General features: G+C 45.3%; 1 protein-coding gene across 1 annotated transcript; it reads left to right on the forward strand.

Annotated features, from left to right (window-relative positions):
- The first annotated feature begins 150 nt into the window (after nt 1-150).
- Nucleotides 151-16,526, forward strand: LOC146035241 (sulfotransferase 1C2-like). The gene is made up of 6 exons (XM_083158572.1): nt 151-302; nt 13,067-13,164; nt 13,656-13,782; nt 14,037-14,131; nt 14,816-14,996; nt 16,060-16,526. The coding sequence occupies exons 1-6, from the start codon at nt 191-193 to the stop codon at nt 16,170-16,172; spliced, it is 726 nt and encodes a 241-aa protein (XP_083014698.1). The 5' UTR covers nt 151-190; the 3' UTR covers nt 16,173-16,526.
- The last annotated feature ends 8,328 nt before the right edge of the window (nt 16,527-24,854 follow it).

Below are 24,854 nucleotides of genomic sequence, written 5' to 3' on the forward strand. Positions count from 1 at the left end.
GCCCATGGTTTGTTCCAGACACAAAATGACTTGTTTTGTTTGCTTTACTGAATCTTGTCTGTAGTCCAGTAATGAAATATATTTGTACAAAGTTCCGACCTTTTTGCGATGTCGAGATTTCAGTGCTAAAGGTTTATTTATCCTCTACCTGTGGGTGTTGTGTCCCGCCTGGATTTCAGGAACCACATGGATGCAGGAGATTATTGACCTGATCAGACATGACGCTGACGAGCAGATCTGCAGGAGAGCCCCCATATATGAGAGGATCCCCTTCATTGAGCTCATGCATCTGATGAAACCTGGTAAGGGTGAAACGTGCGCAGTGTAGAAAACTTCTAGAATACGTCCAAAAGCAAATTATTTCTGCATTTCCTGGACTGGATAAAGCATAGGGTTTTTGATCAACTCCCAAAGTGTTAATTGCCGGATTCATCTATATCAGGGTTGCCTACCTGACCCTCTCCATGAGGGAAAAAATGCTCTGTTCCTGGAATTCCCTGGTAATGTAGGATTGCCATCACCTGTGGTGAAACACCTTTCTTGTTCATTACCTAGCTCCCCACAGGTGATGGCAATCATACATTACCAGGGAAGTCCAGGAACAGAGCATTTTCTCCCTCATAGAGAGGGACAGGTAGGCAACCTTGATAGATACTAAGTATGTCTAGTGCAGTCAGGGGCGGATTGGGAGAGGAATCCACACCGGGACCAGGGGGGGGGGGGGTTGTTCTGACTTTGCAGTCCGGGGGAGGGGGGGTGCTGACGCTAGAGTCTGGGGGGGTGCTGAGGCTAGAGTCCAGGGGGGGGGAGAGAGAATAGCTACTTACTTCGACCGCCGCACCGCCACGCTTCGGTCCGCTCAGTGGTGTGGTGACGTCATCAACGGCCGTGGCCTGGTCACAGCAAACAGTACAGCATAAAAAAAAGGAAGAAATTATGAAACAGAAAAATCTCAGCGCTGGAGGTCAGGTATAACACGGTGGTGACCCCGCACCACAAAAACAAAATTGCACAAAGAAATGTGTACAACACACATGTAGTTGGTTATAGTCCCTCCTGCAGGCCAGATAGATGTGACGGAAAGAGACGTCCCTATCTTACTGGGAACGGTCCTCTTCTCCGCCGTATAGGATAATGCACAATCAACCAAGTAGATTTGTCAGCACTTTCCCTTCACCAAGGTTTTTTTAGAAAAGAGGTACCATACGCCCCTTAAAGGGAATAGCGTCTCCTCTTCTCCGGATATGGAAATTTCTTAATCACACCAGAATGACCCGGGTACTCATATATTCCAGGAAACTTCTCCAGATGTTAGAGATACATATGGAGACACAATGAAACCGCATATGGTGTAATACAGTAATTTATTTCTGACAGCACATAGGGAACAAACTGGGAGTACATAAAACACACTTAAGTTTTAAAAGATGAAACGCCACACAGGGGAATAGCAAACAATTACCAGAACTGGTGGAGAACTAGTTGGACCAAGTTCTCAAATGCGCTAAATGAAGAAAGTCCCGGAAACCCTCACATCAGACACAGTCCAACAGTCCCGGTAAAGAGCTTCTCCCAGGTGGGCGTCTGCAATAGACATTATTTAAAGGGCACAATGTCCAATCACATACGGTCGCTATTTCGCGCCCTCTTTCACGTCACTTACTACGTGAGGAAACTTGCGGTGCAGATCCTCTGCCCCACTTCCGCCATCTGAGCCGTTGCGTCAGAGCCCCGCTTCCGGTTTTGTTTGAGAGCGGCGGCAAGTATATACTGAAGCCCCGCTTCCGTCATGTAGACTATCGCGTCAATGCCCCACTTCCGGTCTCCCGTCAGTAATACACAAATGGGGTCTTCCGTGGCTCATGAAGCTTCATTGTAATAGCAGCTTTTCACCAGAAATAAAGTGCATAGTGCTCAGGGCGTATTTGATTGGATATATTTCGCATGTTGCCATGTATAAAAAAATGAAAAATACAATAAATTAACACTCAATATAGAAAAAGAAAACAAATAAATTAGCACTTTTTCCATGATAAAAAGACAGATTTAAAAGGTACATAAAAATTCATTTATAATTAAAACTTGACCATGATACAAAAAATAGGATTCTTTAAAAGAAGGAATATAAAGGAAACACAAGGAACATGAATAATGTGTCGAAGAGAATACCCCAAAATAATTATAAAAACCATTTGATTTCAAAATCCTTATTAAGACCGTGGGGGTGTAAAGTGTCAAGATTATATATACACTTCATCTCTTCTTGGTTCTCCACCAGTTCTGGTAATTGTTTGCTATTCCCCTGTGTGGCGTTTCATCTTTTAAAACTTAAGTGTGTTTTATGTACTCCCAGTTTGTTCCCTATGTGCTGTCAGAAATAAATTACTGTATTACACCATATGCGGTTCCATTGTGTCTCCGTATGTATCTCTAACATCTGGAGAAGTTTCCTGGAATATATGAGTACCCGGGTCATTCTGGTGTGATTAAGAAATTTCCATATCCGGAGAAGAGGAGACGCTATTCCCTTTAAGGGGCGTATGGTACCTCTTTTCTAAAAAAAACCTTGGTGAAGGGAAAGTGCTGACAAATCTACTTGGTTGTTTGTGCATTATCCTATAAGGCGGAGAAGAGGACCGTTCCCAGTAAGATAGGGACGTCTCTTTCCGTCACATCTATCTGGCTCGCAGGACGGACTATAACCAACTACATGTGTCTTGTACACATTTCTTTGTGCAAAACAGTACAGGATAGCCAAAAACAAATATGGCCGCCGCATACTTGCATATAATATATGCATATATGTGGCGGCCATATTTGTTTTGGGCAATGCTGCCGTTTGTGACCTGGCTGCGGCCGCTTGCACCTAGGATGACGCCAGCCCCGGAGGCACGTTCAGCGGCCCTGCCATTGGGGAATCTGGACCGTCCCACCGGGAAATGGCCCGGTTTCCCGGTAGGCCAATCCGCCTCTGAGTGCAACTCCAGTCCTCGAGAGCTACCAACACTTCACGTTTTTTAGATCACCTGGCTGGGGCACAGGTGCATTCATTACTGACTGACACATTATAAATGATCCACAGGTGGAGCTAATTACTTCACTTATGATTCTGTGAGGAGGCCTGGAAAACATTAACTGTTGGTAGCTCTCGAGGACTGGAGTTGTCTACCCCAGGTCTAGTGTCTGTGAGATTCTGAAACACTGCCATCTGCTGGCAGAGAGTGAAACTACATCTCCCTCACACATGCACAAACACAGAAGGTAGCAGACTAGCTTTTGAAGCTTTTGCTTCGAGCGGGCTTACTAGTGCTTAACACAGATCACTTGTCCAGGATAAGATTAAACAGCCACTGTGATAATATACAGTATCTCCTACATTATACAATTATCTAGTTATATTGTACAGTATACGGCATTCAGATGCCCACACCACACACCCTACACCAGGCATGTCCAAAGTCCGGCCCGGGGGCCAATAGCGGCCCGAGCTGTCATTTCAAGCGACCCGCAGCCTCCAGCTAGAAGCGGGTGGAGCATCAGATGTGGGACACACAGCACTAAAGGTGGGGCTCCGGCGAGCGTGCCTTTACTTTGCTGTCTGCAGCAGTGAGGAGATGCCGGCCGCCACAGTGAGATGTGTTTGGCGTCTTTCAGGTGAGTGTGTGTCCAACCCCTGCAGCTGCAACTGTATATCACCCTCCTCCGCAATCACAGTGACAGCAGTGTGTGGGGGGGGGCAGCAAGGGGGAAGCTTGTTCCTGTAACATACAGAGTGGAGGAGGGCGGCAGCGGGAGCCCAAGCATCTCCTGTCCTTGCAGTTCCTGCTTTGCCTCTCCTTCCTCTGGCTCACACAAGGGGCTGGGAAACATACAGAGAAGGGAGGGGGCAGGCAGGGGGACATACAGTCAATTGGGGCAGAGTGGGGGACATACAGTGAAGGAGGGTCAGGCTGGGGGACATACAGTGAATGGGGGCAGTGATGGACATTCAGAGAAGGGGGGCAGGCTGTGGGACATAGAGTGAATGGGGCAGAATAGGGGACATCGTGAATGGGAGTCATACAGTGAATGGGGGCAGATTGGGGGACATACAGTGAAGGAGGGTCAGGCTTTGGGACATACAGTGAATGGAGGCAGTGATGGACATTCAGAGAAGGGGGGACAGGCTGGCGGACAGAGTGAATGGGTGCAGAGTGGGGAACATACAGTGAATGGTGGACATACAGTGAAGGAGGAGCAGGATGGGGGACATACAGAGAATGATGGTCAGGCAGGGGAATACACAGTGAATGGGGACAGGCTGGAGGAACTACAGAGAAGGGGGGGTCAGTCTTGGGAATATAGAGTGAAGGGGAAGGCTGGGGGACATAAAGTCAATGGGGGCAGAGTGGGGGACCACTTTGATGTGATTAAGGATTCAAAGAATGTCGGGCTGAATGGTCGGCCCCCCACATTTTCACCTCACCAAAACTGGCCCTCGTCGCAAAAAAGTTTGGACACCCCTGCCCTACACCCATTTCTATATGTAACACACACATTAGTAAATAGTATCACCCTTCTGTGGTTCATCCGCACCCTGGGTCTCAGGCCAGCCTTAGCGCGCTCACTTTCTCAGGCGTATCTGCGGATTACAGCTGCTTTGCCCCAGGTTTGGGAAGGTTCCAGGAGTTCAGCAGAAAGCTGACACTGGGTCACTGGAGGTAAGGGTATTGCAGTAAGCAGGTAAATACACAGGTTCTCTTAGTTATCGGAGTTAATCATTAAAACCCTCGCAGGTTGGCAGGACCTTCGGTGACTTTGCCAGGTGCTGTAGTTTAGCTTTATACAGTCCCAATCCTATTATATATGTTTGATACAGAGAATAAAACATTCAGACCGTGTCTAGCGCCACCTAATCCTTGTTATAAATGTGTGTTCTGCAAAGTCAGGTGAATACTACAATACTCAAGGTAGAAAGAGAGAGAGAGATTAGTAATGAAGGTGTATTACGTATTTATGTTACGTGTCCAGCATTTGTTAGAATAGATGGAGAAGTAGAAAATGTACGAGTGTGTGTGTATATATATATATATATATTTTTTTTTTTTTATGTACACACATATATTGCTTTTTATGTACTCTCTCTCCCCTGTGTATAATACATTTTTAACCTATTATTTATAAATACTGTTCCATCCAATCTGTGCATGATAGTCGCTATACAAGTCCAGACCACGCCTTTCACCAAAATTACCCTCTAAACAGCTCACCACTGTTTTTGGACTTAGCTGACACCCCACAAATACAGAAGGAGTGCCTTATATGGGACTGAACTCTTACTTACAAATACCTGTACAACACACCTTGGCGCACATTATACTGAATCTACTTTGTCCACATGCGGTCGAAGGGGTGAGAATTTGATGGTCGCGACCATCTAATGATTTCTGTCCCATTTGGTAATAATAGTCTGTAAGAACTGACTATTATTGGCGCTGTAGATCGCCAAAAAGGGTGCTGACGTCATGTGCGTTGCAGGCATCGGCCCGCCCCTGATGCCACCCCCTGCCCACCCCCTCCTCGACCCGTGCAAACGCATGCGAGTGTGATACTTCACACAGAGGGACTGCACATGTGCAAATACACACATGCACAGAACATACTACATTACACACATTACACACACAGCCAACCTCCATATTGTACCCATAGTACATTATACATAGCTCCCCGCCATATTACACCCAGTACACAGCGCTATAGTATGTTATACACAGCCCCCCCCCGCCCATATTACACCTAGTACACACAGCACCATAGTATATTACATGCAGCCCCCCACCCATATTGCATCTAGTACACAGCCCCCCACCCATATTACACCCAGTACACACAACACCATAGTACATTATACACAGCCCCCCCATCCATAATACACCCAGTACACACAGCACCATAATACATTATACACAGCTCTCACCCATATTATACCTGGTACACAGCACCATAGTACATTATACACAGCCCCTCACCCATCTTACACCTAGTGCACAGCACCATAGTACATTATACACAGCCACCCATCCATATTACACCTAGTACACAGCACCATAATACATTATACACAGCCCTCCACCCATAATACACCCAGTACCATAGTACATTATACACAGCTGCCCACCCATATTACACCCAGCACACACAGCACCATAGTATGTTATACACAGGTACCCCCATATTACACCCATCACCATATTACATTATACACAGCCCCCACCCATATTACACCTAGTACACACAGCACCATAGTACATTATACACAGCCCCCCACCCACATTACACCCAGTACACATAGCACCCCATCCATAATACCCCCAGTACACACAGCACCAAAGTACATTATACAATGCCCCCCACCCATATTACACCTAGTACACACAGCACCATAGTATGTTATACACAGGTACCCCCCATATGCACAGCCTCCTTCCATATTACACCCTGCACCATATTACATTGTACACAGCCACCACCCTATTCTGCAGCCTGAGGGGTTGGGGACATAGCCAGCAGCTCAGAGAACCACTAGCCATGCCCCCACAGCGGCAAAAATGGGGCGTGGCCACACATGAGTAGGCCACACCTCCATATTGTTAGAAGGCAGCGCCCTGCGTCTGTCTCCATAGTCTCTGTTTAGTGAGCAGCCTACAGGCTGCCTTGTCCCCTTGCAGCCACTATGGCTAGACGTCACCTTGAGTGACAGCGCACTGAGCGTATAGCAGGGCAGAGCCCTCTGACCCTGCTGGCAGCGTTTCCTTTCTTGTAAGGAAGTGATAGCGTCCTTGTGTGTGCCTCAGCGCGTGTGTGATCCTCCATGCCTGTTTGCAGCTCCACGTGCATCGGAGCGCGTAAGAGCAAGTCCCGCTGTACTCCCGCTACAAGCGTGTCCTTTATACAGGGAGATCCATCATCTGTGGCAGCAGCGACGCTGGGAGAGATACCGCAGCGTAAACCAGTCAATTGCCATTAACCCTGCACCAGCTGAACGCTACAGATAAGTTACACCTGAAACTGTGATTTCTGCATCAGTTGTATTACACCTGAAGTTAACCACTGAAGTACTGTTTATGTTCTGCAAGCTTATCACTTGAATAAATCTCAAGCTGGTTACATCTTCTAAAGTATGTCGTCTAACAACCACACAGCACATATATAGACACTCTGCCAATAGGTTATGGGCCCAGCACGTCACGTGTGCGAAGATTAACCCCCTAAAGACCGAGTGCTAACGCAGTACATAAAAGAATACAAAGAAATATTTCTGAACTGACATTTGTGGAAGAGTTAACGGAAATGCACAGTACAGGGCATAGCATGAACTTTCCAAAACTCAAAGGCTCAGAGAATTACACTACATGGAAGTTTGCTATGGAAATGCAGCTTAAAAGGGAGAAGCTATGGAAAGTCACAATAGCCCCTGGAGATAGTCCAAACCCAGAAGAAGTAGACAAGGCCATTGGCACAATAGGCCTGGCTGTGGAGCAGCATGTTTATTCTACGATCTGTGGGAAAGAGTCCGCTAAGGACATGTGGACAACTCTACAAGGTGCTTATGAGAATAAAGGCCTAATGAGAAGGATAAGTCTGAGACGCACACTGTATGGAACAAAGTTGAATGCATGCAAGGACATGAACGATTACATTGATAAAATACTATCAATAGCTCAGCAATTGGCATGTGTAGGAGCAAAAGTGGATAAGGAAGAAGTGGCGATGGTAATGCTGCAGAACTTGACAGAAGAATTTGACTTCCTAGTTGTCGCACTAGAGTCGAATGAAACCAAGCTTACAACAGAAGTTGTGAGGGCCAAGCTACTACAGTTCCAAGAAAGAATCCACAAGGATGCCATAGCTGAGGGTTCTGCCTTAGTAGCAAAGGGTGCAAAACCCAAGAAGTGCACATTCAAATGTTATGTGTGCCACAAAGTAGGGCACAAGGCTTCAGAATGCAGGATGAAGAACACTAGTGGTACGCACAAGCGACATGACAAGAAGAACGAGTCAGCACTGAATGTAGCAGACAAGCCAAGGAGGGATTGCTGGTACATGGACTCGGGAGCCTCTAGGCACTTCAGCTGCAACAAGGAGTGGTTCAATTCTTTAACACAGTGTACGCCCACAACAGTTACAGGGATTGGTGAAAAGGTCCTTACTGCATCAAGTGTTGGGACAATCACGGTGAGACTAAGAATTGAGGGACAGACAGTAGTCACAGATATCCAAGATGTCCTGTATGTACCAGAATTGGGAAGTAACCTCATCGCTATCAGCGTACTCGAGGCAAAAGGCTACAGAGTCCAGTTTACAAAGGGCAGGTGTATGGTGCATAATGAAAGAGGGACTGTAATTGCTTCAGCAACCCGATGCAACCAACTATACGTCCTAGACACAGATGAATGTGTAGCTTTGGCAGCCTCTGCTGAAAATGAGTCGATGGAACTCTGGCACAGACGTTTGGGACACTTAGGATATGACAATGTCCAGAAATGAGCTGATGGGATGGCAACAGGGATCATAGTGAAAGACACCGAAAGACCTGTGTGCGAGAGTTGCATAAAAGGCAAGCAGACCCGCAACCCATTTCCCAAGTCAGCAGGCAGAGCGGAAACACAGTTAGCTCTGGTGCACACAGATGTGTGCGGACCAATGGAAGAGGAGTCAACCAGTGGTTACAAGTACTTCATGACTCCCATCGATGACGCCACAAGAATGACACACGTATACTTCATAAAGAAGAAAAGTGAGGTGGTCAAGAAAATTGTGGAGTACAAGAACCTAGTGGAAACTCAGACGGGCCTAAAGCTAAAAGCCCTGAGATCCGACAATGGGGGAGAGTACGAAAATGAAGAACTAACCGACTTCCTCAGGAAACATGGCATAAAGCATCAGCTGACGATGGCCTACACGCCTGAACAGAATGGCGTAAGTGAAAAGGGGCAAACCGAACGATCGTCGAAAGAGCACGAGCAATGGTGAATGATGCTGGCCTGGAGAAGAGTTTTTGGGCAGAAGCTGTATCTACTGCAGTATACCTGAAAAACAGAACACCCACAGTGGCCGTGAAGGGAAAAACCCCCTTAGAGGCCTGGTCTGGAAAGAAGCCAGACATCAGTCATCTCCGTGTCTTTGGGAGCAGAGCTTATGCGCATATACCAAAGGAGAAGAGAAAGAAACTTGACTCGAAATCAAGACAGTGCATACTGCTAGGCTATTGTGAGGAGAGCAAAGGGTACAGGTTCTGGGATGCAGAGAACAGACGTCTTTTGAAATCAAGAGATGTGATATTTCAAGAAACAGCATCACCCACAAAAGCAAAAGAGCAAGAAAAGCAAGCACTAGTAGAGGTGTGTGAAATAGAAAGCATACCTGAAATAGAAAATACCGAAGCGGGAAGCGAACCAACAAACAGGGCTTCCATAAGAAGCAACAAGGGCATACCAGCCAGAAGGTATGAGGAAGAATATGCGAACATTGTTTTCAGTGAACCTCAGAGTATTCGAGAAGCGAAAGCGTGCAGTGGTTGGGCGAAATGGAAATCTGCAATAGACACAGAGCTATCAGCACTGAAAGAGAACAATACTTGGACCATAGTAGATAGGCCAAGCAACCGCAAGACAGTCAAGAACAAGTGGGTCTTCTGCAAGAAGTTAAATTCAGACGGAGAAGTTGCCTGTTACAAAGCCCGTCTTGTTGCTAAGGGATACACACAGAGATCCGGAATTGACTACGGGGAGATATACTCACCAGTTGCAAAGTATAACACTCTTAGATTAGTAATTGCAGTCGCCACCTTACAAAACTTACTGCTATATCAACTAGATTTTGACTCAGCGTTCCTGAATGGAGAACTACTTCAAGAAATCTACATGGAATCACCAGATCATTATAATGAGGATGAGCTTCAGACAGAGAAGGTGTGTCTTCTGAAGAAATCCATATACGGCTTAAAACAGAGTGGTCGTTGCTGGTACATAAAATTGGACGCAGTACTACTGGAAATTAATTTTATTAGATCAGAGACTGACCACTGCCTTTATCACAAAACTCTGGGAGAAAAGTTGTTCATCATAGCTGTCTATGTGGATGATATACTTATAGCAGGTCATGAAGATCACATCAAAGGTGTGAGGGATCAGCTAAAGCAGAGATTCAAGTTGAAAGACCTAGGTCCAGCCAATCATTTGTTGGGGATGAGAATTGTTCAAGACCTGCAAAAGGGAACAGTCACAGTCGACCAGCAAATGTACATCGAGGCAACCATTTTGAAGTATGGGATGGCAGACTCCAAGTCAGTAAATACACCAATTGACAAAAGTATCAAGATAACAAAAGGTATGTCACCAACCACACAAGAAGAAGTAGAGAAAATGCAAGATGTTCCTTACAAGAACGTGGTTGGAAGTCTTATGTATGCAAGTATTGGAACCCGCCCAGACATCACTCATGCAGTCAGTCGGGTGAGCCAGTTTGCAATAAATCCTGGAAGGCAACACTGGATCGCAGTGAAGAGGATTCTGAGATACCTAAAAGGTACAAGTTCCTTGAAATTAAAGTTCGCCAAGACAAGCAATTCAAATTTGAAAGTCTTCTGCGATGCCGACTGGGGAGCAGATGAAGATGATCGTCGTTCCCATACCGGTTACCTGTTCACACTGGCTGGGGCAGCAGTTAGTTGGGCGAGTAGAAAACAACCCACTGTTGCTCTCTCAACAACTGAAGCCGAGTACATGGCTCTTACAGAGACATCAAAGGAAGCACTCTGGATCAAAGAGACTTTGTGTGAGTTAGGTCTACTTTATGAAGAAGAGACTATCAGTATCGCATGTGATAACAGGGGAGCAATAGATCTTTCCTGTAGTACCAAGCACCATGGAAGGTCGAAACACATCGCGATCAGACACTACTTCATCAGGGAACTAGTGGAGAGCAAGTCCATCGATGTTGAATACATTGCAAGTGAACAGAATGTTGCTGACATGCTTACAAAAGGACTGTCGACAAACTTGCTTATTAAGTTCGTGAAGGACTGTGGACTTCTTTAAGTTCAAAATGTTGATTTGAAGTTTTTGATGTTCTGAGTGTCTTTTCTCTCTAACCATATTTTCGGTTACAGGCAATGTTCCCTCTAATTTTACGAAGGCTGTGTGCGGCAAAAGATTTTGGCTGTGCAACTTTGGAAGCAAATTAAAAAATGTGTGCGTCACTTATATATAACTGGAAAATGACATTTAGCATTTGTGTTAACATTACTTCAAAATTATATTAAACATTTAAACATTCAAAACACAGCACACAATGTAGTTAATAGGTGAAACACACATTAATTGAGAACAGAACTGCAAAAAGGGACCACTGCTGCTTTGTGCGCTCTCTTGTAATGTCTGTGCGCACGCTCGTCGAGTTGTGTGCGCGCGCACGTGCGCACAGCTTAGAGGGAACACTGGTTACAGGTATAACAAAGGACGAAATATTGTATTAAGTTCTTTTATGTAGCCGAAGACAGCCTTGAGCGAGGGGGAGTGTTAGAAGGCAGCGCCCTGCGTCTGTCTCCATAGTCACTGTTTAGTGAGCAGCCTACAGGCTGCCTTGTCCCCTTGCAGCCACTATGGCTAGACGTCACCTTGAGTGACAGCGCACTGAGCGTATAGCAGGGCAGAGCCCTCTGACCCTGCTGGCAGCGTTTCCTTTCTTGTAAGGAAGTGATAGCGTCCTTGTGTGTGCCTCAGCGCGTGTGTGATCCTCCATGCCTGTTTGCAGCTCCACGTGCATCGTAGCGCGTAAGAGCAAGTCCCGCTGTACTCCCGCTACAAGCGTGTCCTTTATACAGGGAGATCCATCATCTGTGGCAGCAGCGACGCTGGGAGAGATACCGCAGCGTAAACCAGTCAATTGCCATTAACCCTGCACCAGCTGAACGCTACAGATAAGTAACACCTGAAACTGTGATTTCTGCATCAGTTGTATTACACCTGAAGTTAACCACTGAAGTACTGTTTATGTTCTGCAAGCTTATCACTTGAATAAATCTCAAGCTGGTAACATCTTCTAAAGTGTGTCGTCTAACAACCACACAGCACATATATAGACACTCTGCCAATACATATCACTATGCCAAGTTCGGTCTCCGTGTACTGTTCCTTTGTACGGCGCTGCAAAACACTTGTGGCACCTTATAAATAACATTATAATAATAACAATAAGGTCACACCTTCGGTGCACGAGGGGTCCCTCTTCAGGACACAACCAGTAGACACAGCACCATAATGCACTATACACAGACAACCCCCCCCCCCCCCCCTGCCTTGGGTGAAGCAGCGCAAGGCATGCTGAGGAGCAGGAAGAGAGGGAGATGGCAGTCCCGGGTCAGTGTGTTGGTGAGGGGAGGCACACTTTTTATTTTAGCCCTTTCTTACACGTTTACACACACACACTTCATGGATCTGACTGATTCTTTGCATGCTTCTTTTTTGTCACTGTGTACCTGCCTGCAAACTTGGTCAATAAATACAAACCCTGAATACACAAATCCTGTAATCACGGGAGCTTAGTAAAATACCAGAATGTTTTTTAAAACAAACAAACTTGTGTACGTCACAGCTCAGCTGAAATGTGGGAGCTTCTTAAAGTTACCCCTGAGTGTAGTGGGCAGATCCAGCCTCAGGGAAGTCCTGGCTGAAGGCTCACTTGCTCCACCCCGATATTCCCCTGACCCAGGTGGCCTCTCATGACACTGCTCTCTCAGCACAGTGGCCATCTGTTGCAGCTCCTGCGCAGGTCACGCCATTTTCATGGAGGTTTCTAGGGCAGCGGGAGGCTCGTTTAAAAATTGTGAGCCTCCTGCTGAATGTGGGAGTATAGACCAACTTGTGCAGAGGCAGAATAGTCCACAAACTGGGTAGAAAATACGTCCTGGAGCCCTGCTTCGACCATTTCTTCCCCAGGTGAACGACGCATAAGCACCCGGCCATCAGCATGATTCATCAGACCAGACCACCGCTTTTATGTGTTGTCTCTCTGGTCATTGCAGGGGTAGGAGAGGTGGATGCTATGCCCTCACCCCGGGTCGTGAAGTCTCACCTGCCCATCCAGCTGGTTCCTCCATCTTTCTGGGAGCACAACTGCAAGGTACAGGCAGGGGTGACCGTGGTCTGGCCTGCAGGGGTACAGGGAACATCCTGGTGTGCATCACCCCCTCCTCTAGGGATCAGGTTCCACAGTGGTCACTGGAATTATACTGTATATATTTATAAAGTGACCAAGCCTATGCATTCTCTAATGCTAAGCCAAGCATCTTTGGTGCCTGGCTGCACCCTTTAAGCATGGGCCCGTGCCACTGTATTGCCCTGATGCACCCTTTATGCCCCTTTATGTCTGACACTGGTGGTTTGGCTAAAGGTTGGTCGGAACCAGTGGCGGCTCCAGGGGCTGCTCCAGGGGGTGGGGGCTGGAACAGAGTTCATAATTCAAATAGAGGAGCCACACCCACTGCCATTCCAAACTGACTCACTTGCAGTAGGTGTGGCTCCACTATTTGAATTTTAAAATGTTCTGGAGCCGCCACTGTTTAGAACCCTGACTGATGACATAATGTGCCGGCATTGTTGTCCTCTCTCCAGGTAATATATGTAGCCCGGAACGCCCTAGACACGGTGACCTCCTTCTATCACTTCGACCAAAAAGTACAGATCCACCCTGAGCCAGCGCCTTGGGAGAACTTCCTGGAGCGGTTTATGAAGGGAGAAGGTGAGCGGAGCGGAGGGAAGGGAGAGGGCTCGGCCTACTAGTGACATCATGCAGAGTGGTCTGGCTGGACACACCCGCAAGGACAAGGAGTGGATTAGTGGGTGTCCGTCCTGCCACCATCACATGCAAAAGGAGCCCTGCTGCGTTCACACTGTGGGGTTCATTCTGACTCAGACCTGCCAGCATCCATATGTGTCTTTGTGTGTATTTGTGCCTCTGATTTGCCTCCTAACCGCTGGTTCCTCTGTCGGCAGTGGGCTGGGGCTCCTGGTATGACCACGTGAAGGGGTTCTGGGAGCAGAAAGACAAACGCAACGTGTTATATGTATTTTTTGAGGATATAAAAAAGGTGAGAGAATGACGATATGTGATGTTACGTTGCTAAAGTCAGAATGTACTCATGTGCAATATCTAATCCTGTAATCCTCATATTATATCACAGAAATTAGAGATGTGCAGGCTCTGATTTACTCTGATTTCAAAGCAGGATCTTATTGGCTATCAACTGTCAACAACTGTCATGTGATTTGGGATAGCCAATAAGATCCTGCTATGAAATCAGAGTAAATCAGAAACTGCACATCTCTAACAGAAATGCGCATGTTTCTGTGTGTGAGCACATTCCTGTGATATTATTACGTGAGAAACACGCTCACACAGAAATACAGAACCAGGTGTGCACAGATACACACTCACACACTCACACACACACTCAGCTTACACTCTACTAAAGACCAGCACTCAGCATACAGTAGTGTTCTCGTTATTTTATAGATTTGTCTCACCGCTATTATGTTGGTTTTGCCTGGCGCCGCAATGTAACGGTTTTATTTTCATGTTCAATGATTTCCGGCCAATCAGCTGACTCTTAAGTTACAGACTGTGTTTAAAAGGTGACAGTTAGGAGCGGATTGGCCGGTGATAAAGTACCAGGCACTTTATCACCGGAGAAGAGTGTGAGCATAAACCTGATATTTAAAACGTCAAATATATTTTACTAATTAAGTTCATTCCCCTTCTCTGCAACCTTCAGAACCCCCAGAAAGAAATTCGGAGGGTGGCACAATTCCTGGGCAAAGACTTCTCCGATGATGTCATAGAGAAGATCGCAAAACTCACCACATTCGAGCACATGAGAAACAACCCCATGGCCAATTACTCAGAATTCCCCAAATTCCTGATTGACCCATCAAAGGGCGAGTTTATGAGAAAAGGTGAGATGCGTAGTACGGCGCTGGCTATATATATATATATATATATATATATATATATAGGTAGAAAGATGATCGGCACTCCTGTTGATAGCGTAGAAAGGATAATGCCCAGGTGCCTTGTCTTAGTGCGGGGAAGCACTATACAGTAGACGATGGGTAGATAACCGGCACTCTCAGGACTTGTAAAATAAAGGCAGCAGACACGGAGGTCTTCAGCAACGTTTCGGTTTATTACAACCGTTATCAAGCTCCTGCTTGATAACGGTTGTAATAAACCGAAACGTTGCTGAAGACCTCCGTGTCTGCTGCCTTTATTTTACAAGTCCTGAGAGTGCCGGTTATCTACCCATCGTCTATATATATATATATATATATATATATATATATATATATATATATATATATATATATATATATATATATATATATATATATATATATATATATATGACCCAAACTGGGTGTAATGGATTGTGGACCCTCCCTCTCTGCAACCATCCAACCCCAGAACTCTATACCAGTTCTTATAAAGAGCCCCACAGCTCACAACAGAACCATCAAATCTCCTAGGGTTTTTAAAACACATATGTCAGAAACCTGGGGGAAATATACCTGTAATCTTATTTAAAAATAGTTTGGATGATCAGTCTGTTTTCAGGGCTGTGCATTGCAGCAGAGATGTCATGGCTGCCCTGATGTCACCCCCTTTCCAGGGCCTGTGCAGTGTCCAGGCTGAAGGCGAGCAGGTCAGAGATTTGATCAGATTGGGCAGGATAATTTGTATGCAGTGCACATTATACCATACAGTAGTACACTATAACATACACAGTTGTACAGATGGATAAGGCTAATACCGGGGTAATGGGGCACTCCAATAATTCAGTATAATGACCGCTGCAACCTGGTACATATTGGGAACTTATTAACCCTTTCATTCAGGCGTTAACAGCTGTTTCTATATGTGGGACGCTTCTTGCAGTAATACGGATCAGTAACTCTTCAGCATCTGGCACAGGCTATGTATTATGTGGTGATAGAGGTGTTTTGTTTCCCCCTTTGGCAGGTACCGTGGGCGACTGGAAGACCCTGTTTACGCCCCAGCAGAGCGCGGCCTTTGAAGAGCATTACAAGAAAATGATAGGAGACAGCACTTTGAAATTTCAGGACCCAAAGTGAAGCGTGACTGCCCCCTGGTGGCTGGACGGAGAATATCCACCAGTTGAGGGAATTTCAGTAGATTTCATTCCTTGTAATGCCTATATAATGTGGCCTACACAATAAGCATCATTTACAGGCTGCAAATCTGTGCAATGATCCTTCTATGTAGCGCATTCAGCAGCCAATCCACTAAGACTGAGACTAATGAAAGCTGGAATATTACTGGTTGTCGTAATTTCTGACCTCTTTCTACCATATATGCAATGTCTAGGTCAAAAGTCACTGAATCAACACCTTGACAAAGGGGCGTGCCAGCCCAGAATCATTGGTTATTGGTTATTGTTATTTTGTAATGCACGCTTTGAGAAATACTTTGAGTGCCGCTGTTTGTTTCAACTTCTACTTACAAATCGATCCAGAAGGCACTGGGGTAGCTGCACCAGCTGGGAGAGTGCCGGGCCACTACAAACGTCTGTATACAGATGGAGCCCCTGTCTTCCTTGCAGGGGCTGGCGATATTATCACTAGCCCCCGCTAGCCACCAGCTCTCGCCAGGTGGCGCACGCGCATGAGACGATTGTGCGCCCCGTTGCAACGGAGCTACCCGCTGCCATCCGCCACTTCCCCTGCCGGTCCCCATCGCCATTGGATTCTAAGATAGTTGAATGGATAAGAGCGTGATTGCAGGACAGAAAACAGAGAGTTGTAGTAAACGGAGTACAGTCAAAGGAGGGAAAGGTTACAAGAGGAGTACCCCAGGGATCTGTACTTGGACTGGTGCTTTTTAATATCTTTATTGGTGATATTGCAAATGGAATTGAGGGTAAAACGTGCCTTTTTGCAGATGACACAAAGGTATGCAACAGGGTAGACACACCAGGAGGGGTAAAACAAATGATTGAGGATCTAGGCAGATTAGAGAAATGGTCAAGAGAATGGCAACTACAGTTTAATGCCAAAAAATGCAAAATCATGCACTTGGGTTGCAAAAATCCAAAGACTCAATATAGTATAAATGGCACTATAATGGAAACGACTGAGGAAGAGAGGGATCTAGGTGTCACTATTTCAGGGGACTTAAAAGCAGGTAGGCAATGTAACAAAGCAATGAAGAAGGCAAGTCAGATGCTTGGTTGCATAGGGAGAGGTATCAGCAGTAGAAAGAAAGAAGTAATAATGCCATTGTATAGGTCATTGGTACGACCTCATCTAGAGTATTGTGTTCAGTTCTGGAGGCCATATCTCCAGAAGGATATAAATACATTAGAGACTGTACAAAGAAGAGCAACTAAAATGGTGCATGGCCTACATCACAAAACGTACCAGGAAAGACTAAAAGATCTTAATATGTATACTTAAGAGCAGAGAAGGGAAAGGTGGGACATGATAGAAACTTTCAAATATATCAAGTGTTTTAACAAGGTACAGGTGGGAGACATTCTTCACAGGAAGTGGAGCAACAGAACACGAGGACATGCACTGAAACTAGAGGGAGAAAGATTCAGGGGAAATGTGAGGAAGAATTTTTTCACAGAAAGAGTAGTAGATAAGTGGAATAGCCCACCATCAGAGGTGGTAGACGCAAATACAGTAGTACAATTTAAACATGCTTGGGATAAGCATATTGATATCCTTACAAAAAAATAAGGATCAAATATGGTTTGAGGTAACATGTTTAAAAAAAGGGGCAGACTAGATGGGCCAAGTGGTTCTTATCTGCCGTCAAATTCTATGTTTCTATGTATATATATATAGAGAGAGAGAGAGAGAGTTGTAAGAAAAAGTTCTGCATAAATTGGTCATAAAATGTGTTCTGTTAGACAAACACAGTCTGCTTAAACTAATACACAAACAATTATATGTTCTCCTTCCTCTACAGGAACAACTTGAATACATTTTATCCAGCTGAAAGAATCTTAATAAAGAGAAAAACCATCTATACAGACTTGTTGGTTAATTATTTGTGACATTAATAGTATTGTCTAAAGGACTTTCTTACACTCAGGGCGCCACCCCACTATTGTATATATAGATTCTTTATCCCTCCCCTTGCCAACAAGGGATCTGTGGAAAAGGCTGCCTTGTATTTTATATCATAATTAAAAAATCTGTACAGATTGAGTGGGAATAATGGGTCTGGTTAAGATATATATATATATTTTTTTTTTTCTTTCAAGGGGCATGACATTGCAACGGGGCGCGTGATCATCTCATGCGCGTGCGCCCCCTGGCGAAAGCTGGTGGCTGGAGGGGGCTAGCGATAATTTCGCCAGCCCCTGCAAGGAAAACAGGGGCTCCGTCTGTATACAGACGTTTGTAGTGGCCCGGCACTCTCCCAGCTGGTGCAGCTACCCCAGTGCTTTCTGGATCGATTTGTAAGTATAAGTTGAAACAAACAGCGATACTCAAAGGATTTTTCAAAGCGTGCATTACAAAATAACAATAACCAATAACCAATGATTCTGGGCTGGCACGCCCCTTTGTCAAGGTGTGGGTGAAAACAGAAAAAACATAAGTGCTTACCTTAAATGAGGGTGAAAAGGAATGATAAAACCAGTCAGCGTGGCCCCGTGCCATCGGGGAGCTAATTGCTGGAAGTGTACAGACCGGAAGGCGGATGTCAGTCAATCAAACGGACTTCCACCCCATTGAGGAGCTTGTTCGAAAGCAAGCCTCCTGGTAACCATGGGAGCCGCTTTCAACATTGTCACGGCTTTCCTCCGGCGCAGTGGGACTGCACTCTGTATGGGATGATAAAACATAAGTGGTGGTTACAAAACAACTTGATTCTTTGGGCGGGATGTATTAATATACATCGCTGCCTGGCCGCCGCGATGCCCCCTCCTGCATCCCTCATGCCAGGGACAGCTAAGCAAGCTGTCCCCGGCGCCTCCCCCCTGCAGCCGGAAGGACGTCCAGCTGCGTCGCTAGGGGGAGGAAGGTGTTACCTTCCGGGTCCAGGAGGACCTGGACCAGGTAAGAGAGGGAGGGGGAGAGGGGGGTCGGCGGGTTTTTCAGCGGAGGCGTCGGGCGGCGAAAAGAAGCCCATAGGCTTCTATAGGGTATCGCCACCCAAAGGTGGTGATACCCTACACTGCGGTGACGTGGCGGCCGGGTAATAGTACATAGGAAAATGCGGTAAAATGGGGATTTTACCGCATTTTCCCATATTGGCGGGATGTATTAATATACATCGCCGCCCTTCGCCTAACAGCCGCCGCGATGCTGCCGCATATGTACTAACATATGCGGCTAGCATCGGGTTGCGGTGACGGAGACCCCCGCGATACCTGTGATGTGGTCTGCGGGGGTCTCCGTCACCTCCCGGCGGCTGCCAGTGTCCCCCTGCGTTTCCTCCTCCCCCCTGAAGCCGGATGTCCTCCCGGCTGACAGGTATGTAGGAGCTTTTGGTGATCAGTTGCACAGGAAGGGAGATGGATATCAGAATAATTTTTTAATTTATTCAATTGGCCCCCTCTGGTCAAGTTTATTCAGTTTCTATTAGATCCAGGGGTGTGCTCCCACCGACAGTTTATTTAATGAGATTTTTACAGAAAAGAGAATGGATTGTCATATGGTGGTGCACCATTTATAGAAAAGAGTCATAAAATTTACCTTTTATTGTTTTTATTTTAAAAGTGAAGAACACGAAATATGACAAACAACAAATAACATTAACACAAGTGAAAACAGTGTGCTATTAAAAGGCACGTTCGAGTTCCTGGAGCAAATTCCCTCTATTCAATATTATCAATTACACTACTAGCTTTCTCCTTCTTGACCTTTAAACAATTGTTTGAGGAGAGAAGTGTGTCAATCTTAAATAGGTTTGTGTTCTATATACAAATGTAACAGCCTGTATGTTAGCTACTTTGATGCGGTGTTTGGTACTAAATTGGTTGAGATTGAATTAATTAGCTCAATTAATTACCAGTTTATCTGGCGTGGTGCTGTTTGTATTATTTTTATATTGATAATACAATTGAGCTGTGTGTTATCACAGAAATGCAGTAATATCACTAATCGGTTACCCCTTTCCGTCTGAGGTCACTATTAAATCAGTGCTTACAGAACGGGTTTTTAGGGTGATGCAGCACCTCTATTATATGTATGGGTTACTGCTAGTGAATCAATTCAATGCCCGGATAAACATTGCTACCTGGGCTAGGGTTATTAATTAGGCTGATGGTGTGGAGTTATTTCCTTACGCCGTTTATTGAGAATATAGCTTATAGTTGCGGTCGCAGGGAGACTCTTTAACCAGTACAGCTTAAACCTGTCCTATATGGACGGTATGCAATGATTCCCCCAAAAGGAGAGGCTGGTGGTAACGGTAATAATAGTATCACAGGTACTAGGTAGAACCCCGTGCTGTCGACCTGATACTATGGTCGCGTACAGCTAGCGGGGAGCCGTCCGTTCTCCGTATAACAGGTAGCTATCGGCGCGCACTCCCTGTCCTAGGGACAAGTGCCGCAAACAGGATTTCAGTTGCCGTATGTCTTGAAGTCCAACCCTGTGCCACTGTCAGCTCGTACTGCTGCTGGCGTGGTCTTAGGGTGACTAGTGACAAGAGGCTGCTAATACATTAGAGTCCTGAAAAGGACTAATAAATACATTTCATAGAACACAAAAAAAAAAGGGGGTAGGGAATTGCTGGAGGAACGTGCGCACGGCTGGGTCGGCCGGCGTACGCTTCGTAGGTCTTCCTCAGGGCAACCGGTATAGGTGCCCAGGGTAGGCTTATAAGGCTTGTTCTGATTTGAATGGTCCAATAATCAGGTTCTTGGTCCCAGAGGTCCCGCCCCTGCTACAGTTCACCTGTCATTTGAGGGTATATATCCCTTCAATTATTCCTTAATACGAATGTATATATCCTTAGTTAGTTCTTCAAATTATGGGTACATTATCCATGTATATGTGAATATTTTTACTGTTTGAAACAGCTTAAGGCAGCTGAGATTGGCTTAATTAATGCGTATATGTGTTCAATTAGTATCCTCTCTTGTTGGTTTCTGGGTAATAATGTTGGGCTTCAGTGCACCCATGTGTCCACATGGGATGTATGTCGACCAATACCAACAATAGAATATTACTCCAATGTTGGGCTCCAGTGCATCCATGTGTCAACATGAGATGCATGTCGACCAATTATGTATAGGTTTTTAATCGTTTTCTGGGTTTTTGGAGTCATAGAATATTACAGTATAAGGCTCCAGTGCATCCATGAGTCAACATGAGGGGGCATGTCGACTAGTGCATTGAATGCTTGACATAATTCAAGTTATTGCATTTCTATAGGTACCGTCGGGATCTGGTCCCGTGTATGTTAGTATATTGTGTCGTATATTGAGATGTATGTCGACCAATACCAAAATAGAATATTGCCCCAATGTTAGGCTCCAGTGCACCCATGTGTCAACATGAGATGCATGTCGACCAATACGTATAGATGTTCAATCGTTTTCTGGGTTTTTGGAGTCATAGAATATTACAATATAAGGCTCCAGTGCATCCATGTGTCAACATGAGGGGCATGTCGACTAATGCATTGAATGTTTGACATAATTCAAGTTATTGTATTTCTATAGGTACTGTCGAGATCTGGTCCCGTGTATGGTAATATATTGTGTCGTAGGGCTTGTGTGTCGACTTTGGTGAAGTACCGTGTGGGGAAATTTAGGTGATCTCTGTGTCCCTACATCCTCCTAGGGATGTGTGCATATAGAGATAGGGATGTGGCTGTTGGGCCATAAATATTTAGGAGGGTGGTAGATAGGATGGTGATGTGCCTATGTAAGGTAATGGCACATATAGTGAGGTCAGGTGTAGGCAGGTTATAAGGTGCAATATAAATAGTAGTTTAGATATTGTTATATTATTATAAGTTGGTGGAGGGGGTGGTGAAAAAACAGGGAGTGTCAAAGGTAAAACAAATAAAGAAACGAGAACAAGGTGCCACTCTAATGTAGTGTGGGGATTGAAGGGTAAGTGATAGGTAGTATTGGGGTCGTGAATCTGGTCACCTGTTTTTCAGATGCAATGCAGTAATGCAGTGTATGGAGATCATAGGGTGTTAAAATTGAGGGCTAGGTGGTTCCGTGTGTTGACACCTTATGTCGACTGAGTGATTATTTTAATATAGGATGAATATATATATTTTCTATTCGTTGGTAATCCAATCATTCTAGTGGTATTGCATTGGTATCAGATTGTAGAATTTTAAGGGGGTAAGATTCTTATTATTATCCTGGCATGCTATGATTGTCATTGCCAATCTCCCTATGTTGGTGCGAAAGAGAGTGAGCGAAAGCTGCAGGACGCAGTGAAACGCGTTAGGTGAACCTGTACCCCCTTCCCAGCCTCAGGACAATTGTGAGACCTACTTCATTGTGGACATTCAACCTTTTGCTGCTCATTGGAGACCACACTACTAGGCGGACACCGTGTTCCCAGACACCATTGGTTATCAACATCTACACCGGTGAGATCATCTCTGGGTCACGGAAGCCTACTCCCAAACTCCTGGACATTGCATTGGTCACATCGCCACAACAAACATCCCTCTGGTGTTGGAGACATATTCCATCTGTCTCACACCTCATCATAGAGGACTGATTCCATCCAGCGATCTCTGACCCCTCCAGCGGCACGACAAAATAGCCGCATTTATCGTGAGGACCCTACCAGCCCTGTATCTTCATTTGTTCCACAAGGATCCAATTGGTAAAGTGCACTTACCTGTTTCTTCCACAAATCAAGTGATCACACTGTTGCTCACAAACACATGTCCTTTGAGGCGGGATATTCCCATATTAACTTCATTTCCGTTAATTCCAGTTTACTTTTTATTCCCCACCTTCTCGATTTTAATTAGTTACATTATGTTTTTTTGTTCATTATTGTATTAATATATATTGTGTATATATGCATTTTTAACTAGTAAAATATTTGTACCTTTATAAACAAATTTTGTTTCCATTCATTGACCTAAGCGCTGCCCAAACTCGCCTTGTGCGAGTATTTCCTTCTTTTTTGTACCAGTGAGGAGTGACTACCCTCACACTCAGGCAGCAGCTTATATTGTAGAAACAGCTCATTGTCTAAGCGCCTGAATATTCCCAGCGAATATCTCTTTCTTCTGAGTAATCAGACTAGGTTAGGTGGCCTGGCTGGTGTGACATTTTAGTCAGATTGCTCTATTCCACCAGTCTAGTCATGTTTTCGAGTAGGTTTTTTAAGGAAGGCTGCATAGCTCATGTCCTCATTGAGTCCATTGGGTGTCATAGTATCAAGCAGAAAAATGAATTTTGTTTCATGTTGTAAGAGCTCCTTGTCCACATTGCCCCGTCTTATACCTTTGTCTACCTGCATCATGCCAAAGGCTTGTAGTCCCTTGGCATTGCCTTGGTGACATCTTAGGAAATGTTTTGCAATTGGGGTCAGTTTCTTCATGTTTTGTTTGTCCCTACTAGCATTTTTGATGCTAGACAGATGTTCCAGTAATCTTTGTTTTAAAGGCCTGATGGTTTTGCCTATATATGTAAGATTACAGGGGCAGCGTAGGTTATAGATTACTCCTGGAGTGGTACATGTGATCTTGTTCTTGATCACCCATTCTTTATCAAATTTGTCAGTAAATGTCATTGTATTTTTCATGTAGGGACATGCCTTACACTCCTACAAATGTGGGACATGTAAGTCATGTCCCTACATGAAAAATACAATGACATTTACTGACAAAGCGTTGACGGGGCGGCGGGGTTTTAATACATAGGGAAATGCGGTAAAACAGGTGTTTTACCGCATTTTCCTGTTAGTGCATCCTGTGGGATGCAGTTGATTTCCCGGCGGTCGGGATCCCGGCGGTCGGAATCCCGACACTGGAATCCCGACCGCCGAAATCCCGAAACTTTCTCCCTCCGTGGGTGTCCACGACACCCATAGAGGGAGAATAAAATAGCGTGCCGAGCGTAGCGAGGCACCGGGCCCGCTGCGTGGCGAGCGCAGCGAGCCCGCAAGGGGGGGCGATCCATGTCCCCCCCTTGTCGGGATTTCGGCGGTCGGGATTCCAGTGTCGGGATTCCGACCGCCGGGATCCCGACCGCCGGGAAATCGTATCGGATCCCATCCTGTGCATAGTCACAAATAACAAATAAAATAAAATGCAGTGTAAATAGTGTGTTTGTATTAGCTCCCCGGTGACACGGGACCACGCTAGGCCAAGATTCCTACTTTCGGAATGTTCTGACAGTTGGAATCCTGGCCATGGTTGGTTACCCCCCTGTATCTCTCTCCAAGCTTTGATGCATTATGTTCCTGTACCACTGAAAAAACATAAGTGAGTGGACACTACAATAACACAATGGTGGAAGGATTAGAAGTGGTGTGTATCCTTACATCACAAATCTAGAAGTACATCCACAATTGTCAGCTCCGAACCAGTTCAAACTATTAAAAACTAGAGAAATATTACTTGAAAGACTAGGCAAAATACTGGAGGTGATGGGCTTTACTGTCTGCAGAGATGAAAGCTGATACTAGCTGAAACACTCATCAAAAAAGGGAAGGAAACTAAATCGGATGAAGCCCAGACAGTAGATCACACATGCTGCTTTCACACCGCAAAACCTGCTTAGACCAGGTATTTAAAACGTGTTGTGTTTTTTTTTTAAATGGGTCAGAGCAAGTTAAACCCCT

Source organism: Crinia signifera, chromosome 9 (assembly GCF_055691185.1).
Source record: "Crinia signifera chromosome 9, ASM5569118v1, whole genome shotgun sequence".
Classification (NCBI taxonomy): Eukaryota; Metazoa; Chordata; class Amphibia; order Anura; family Myobatrachidae; genus Crinia; species Crinia signifera.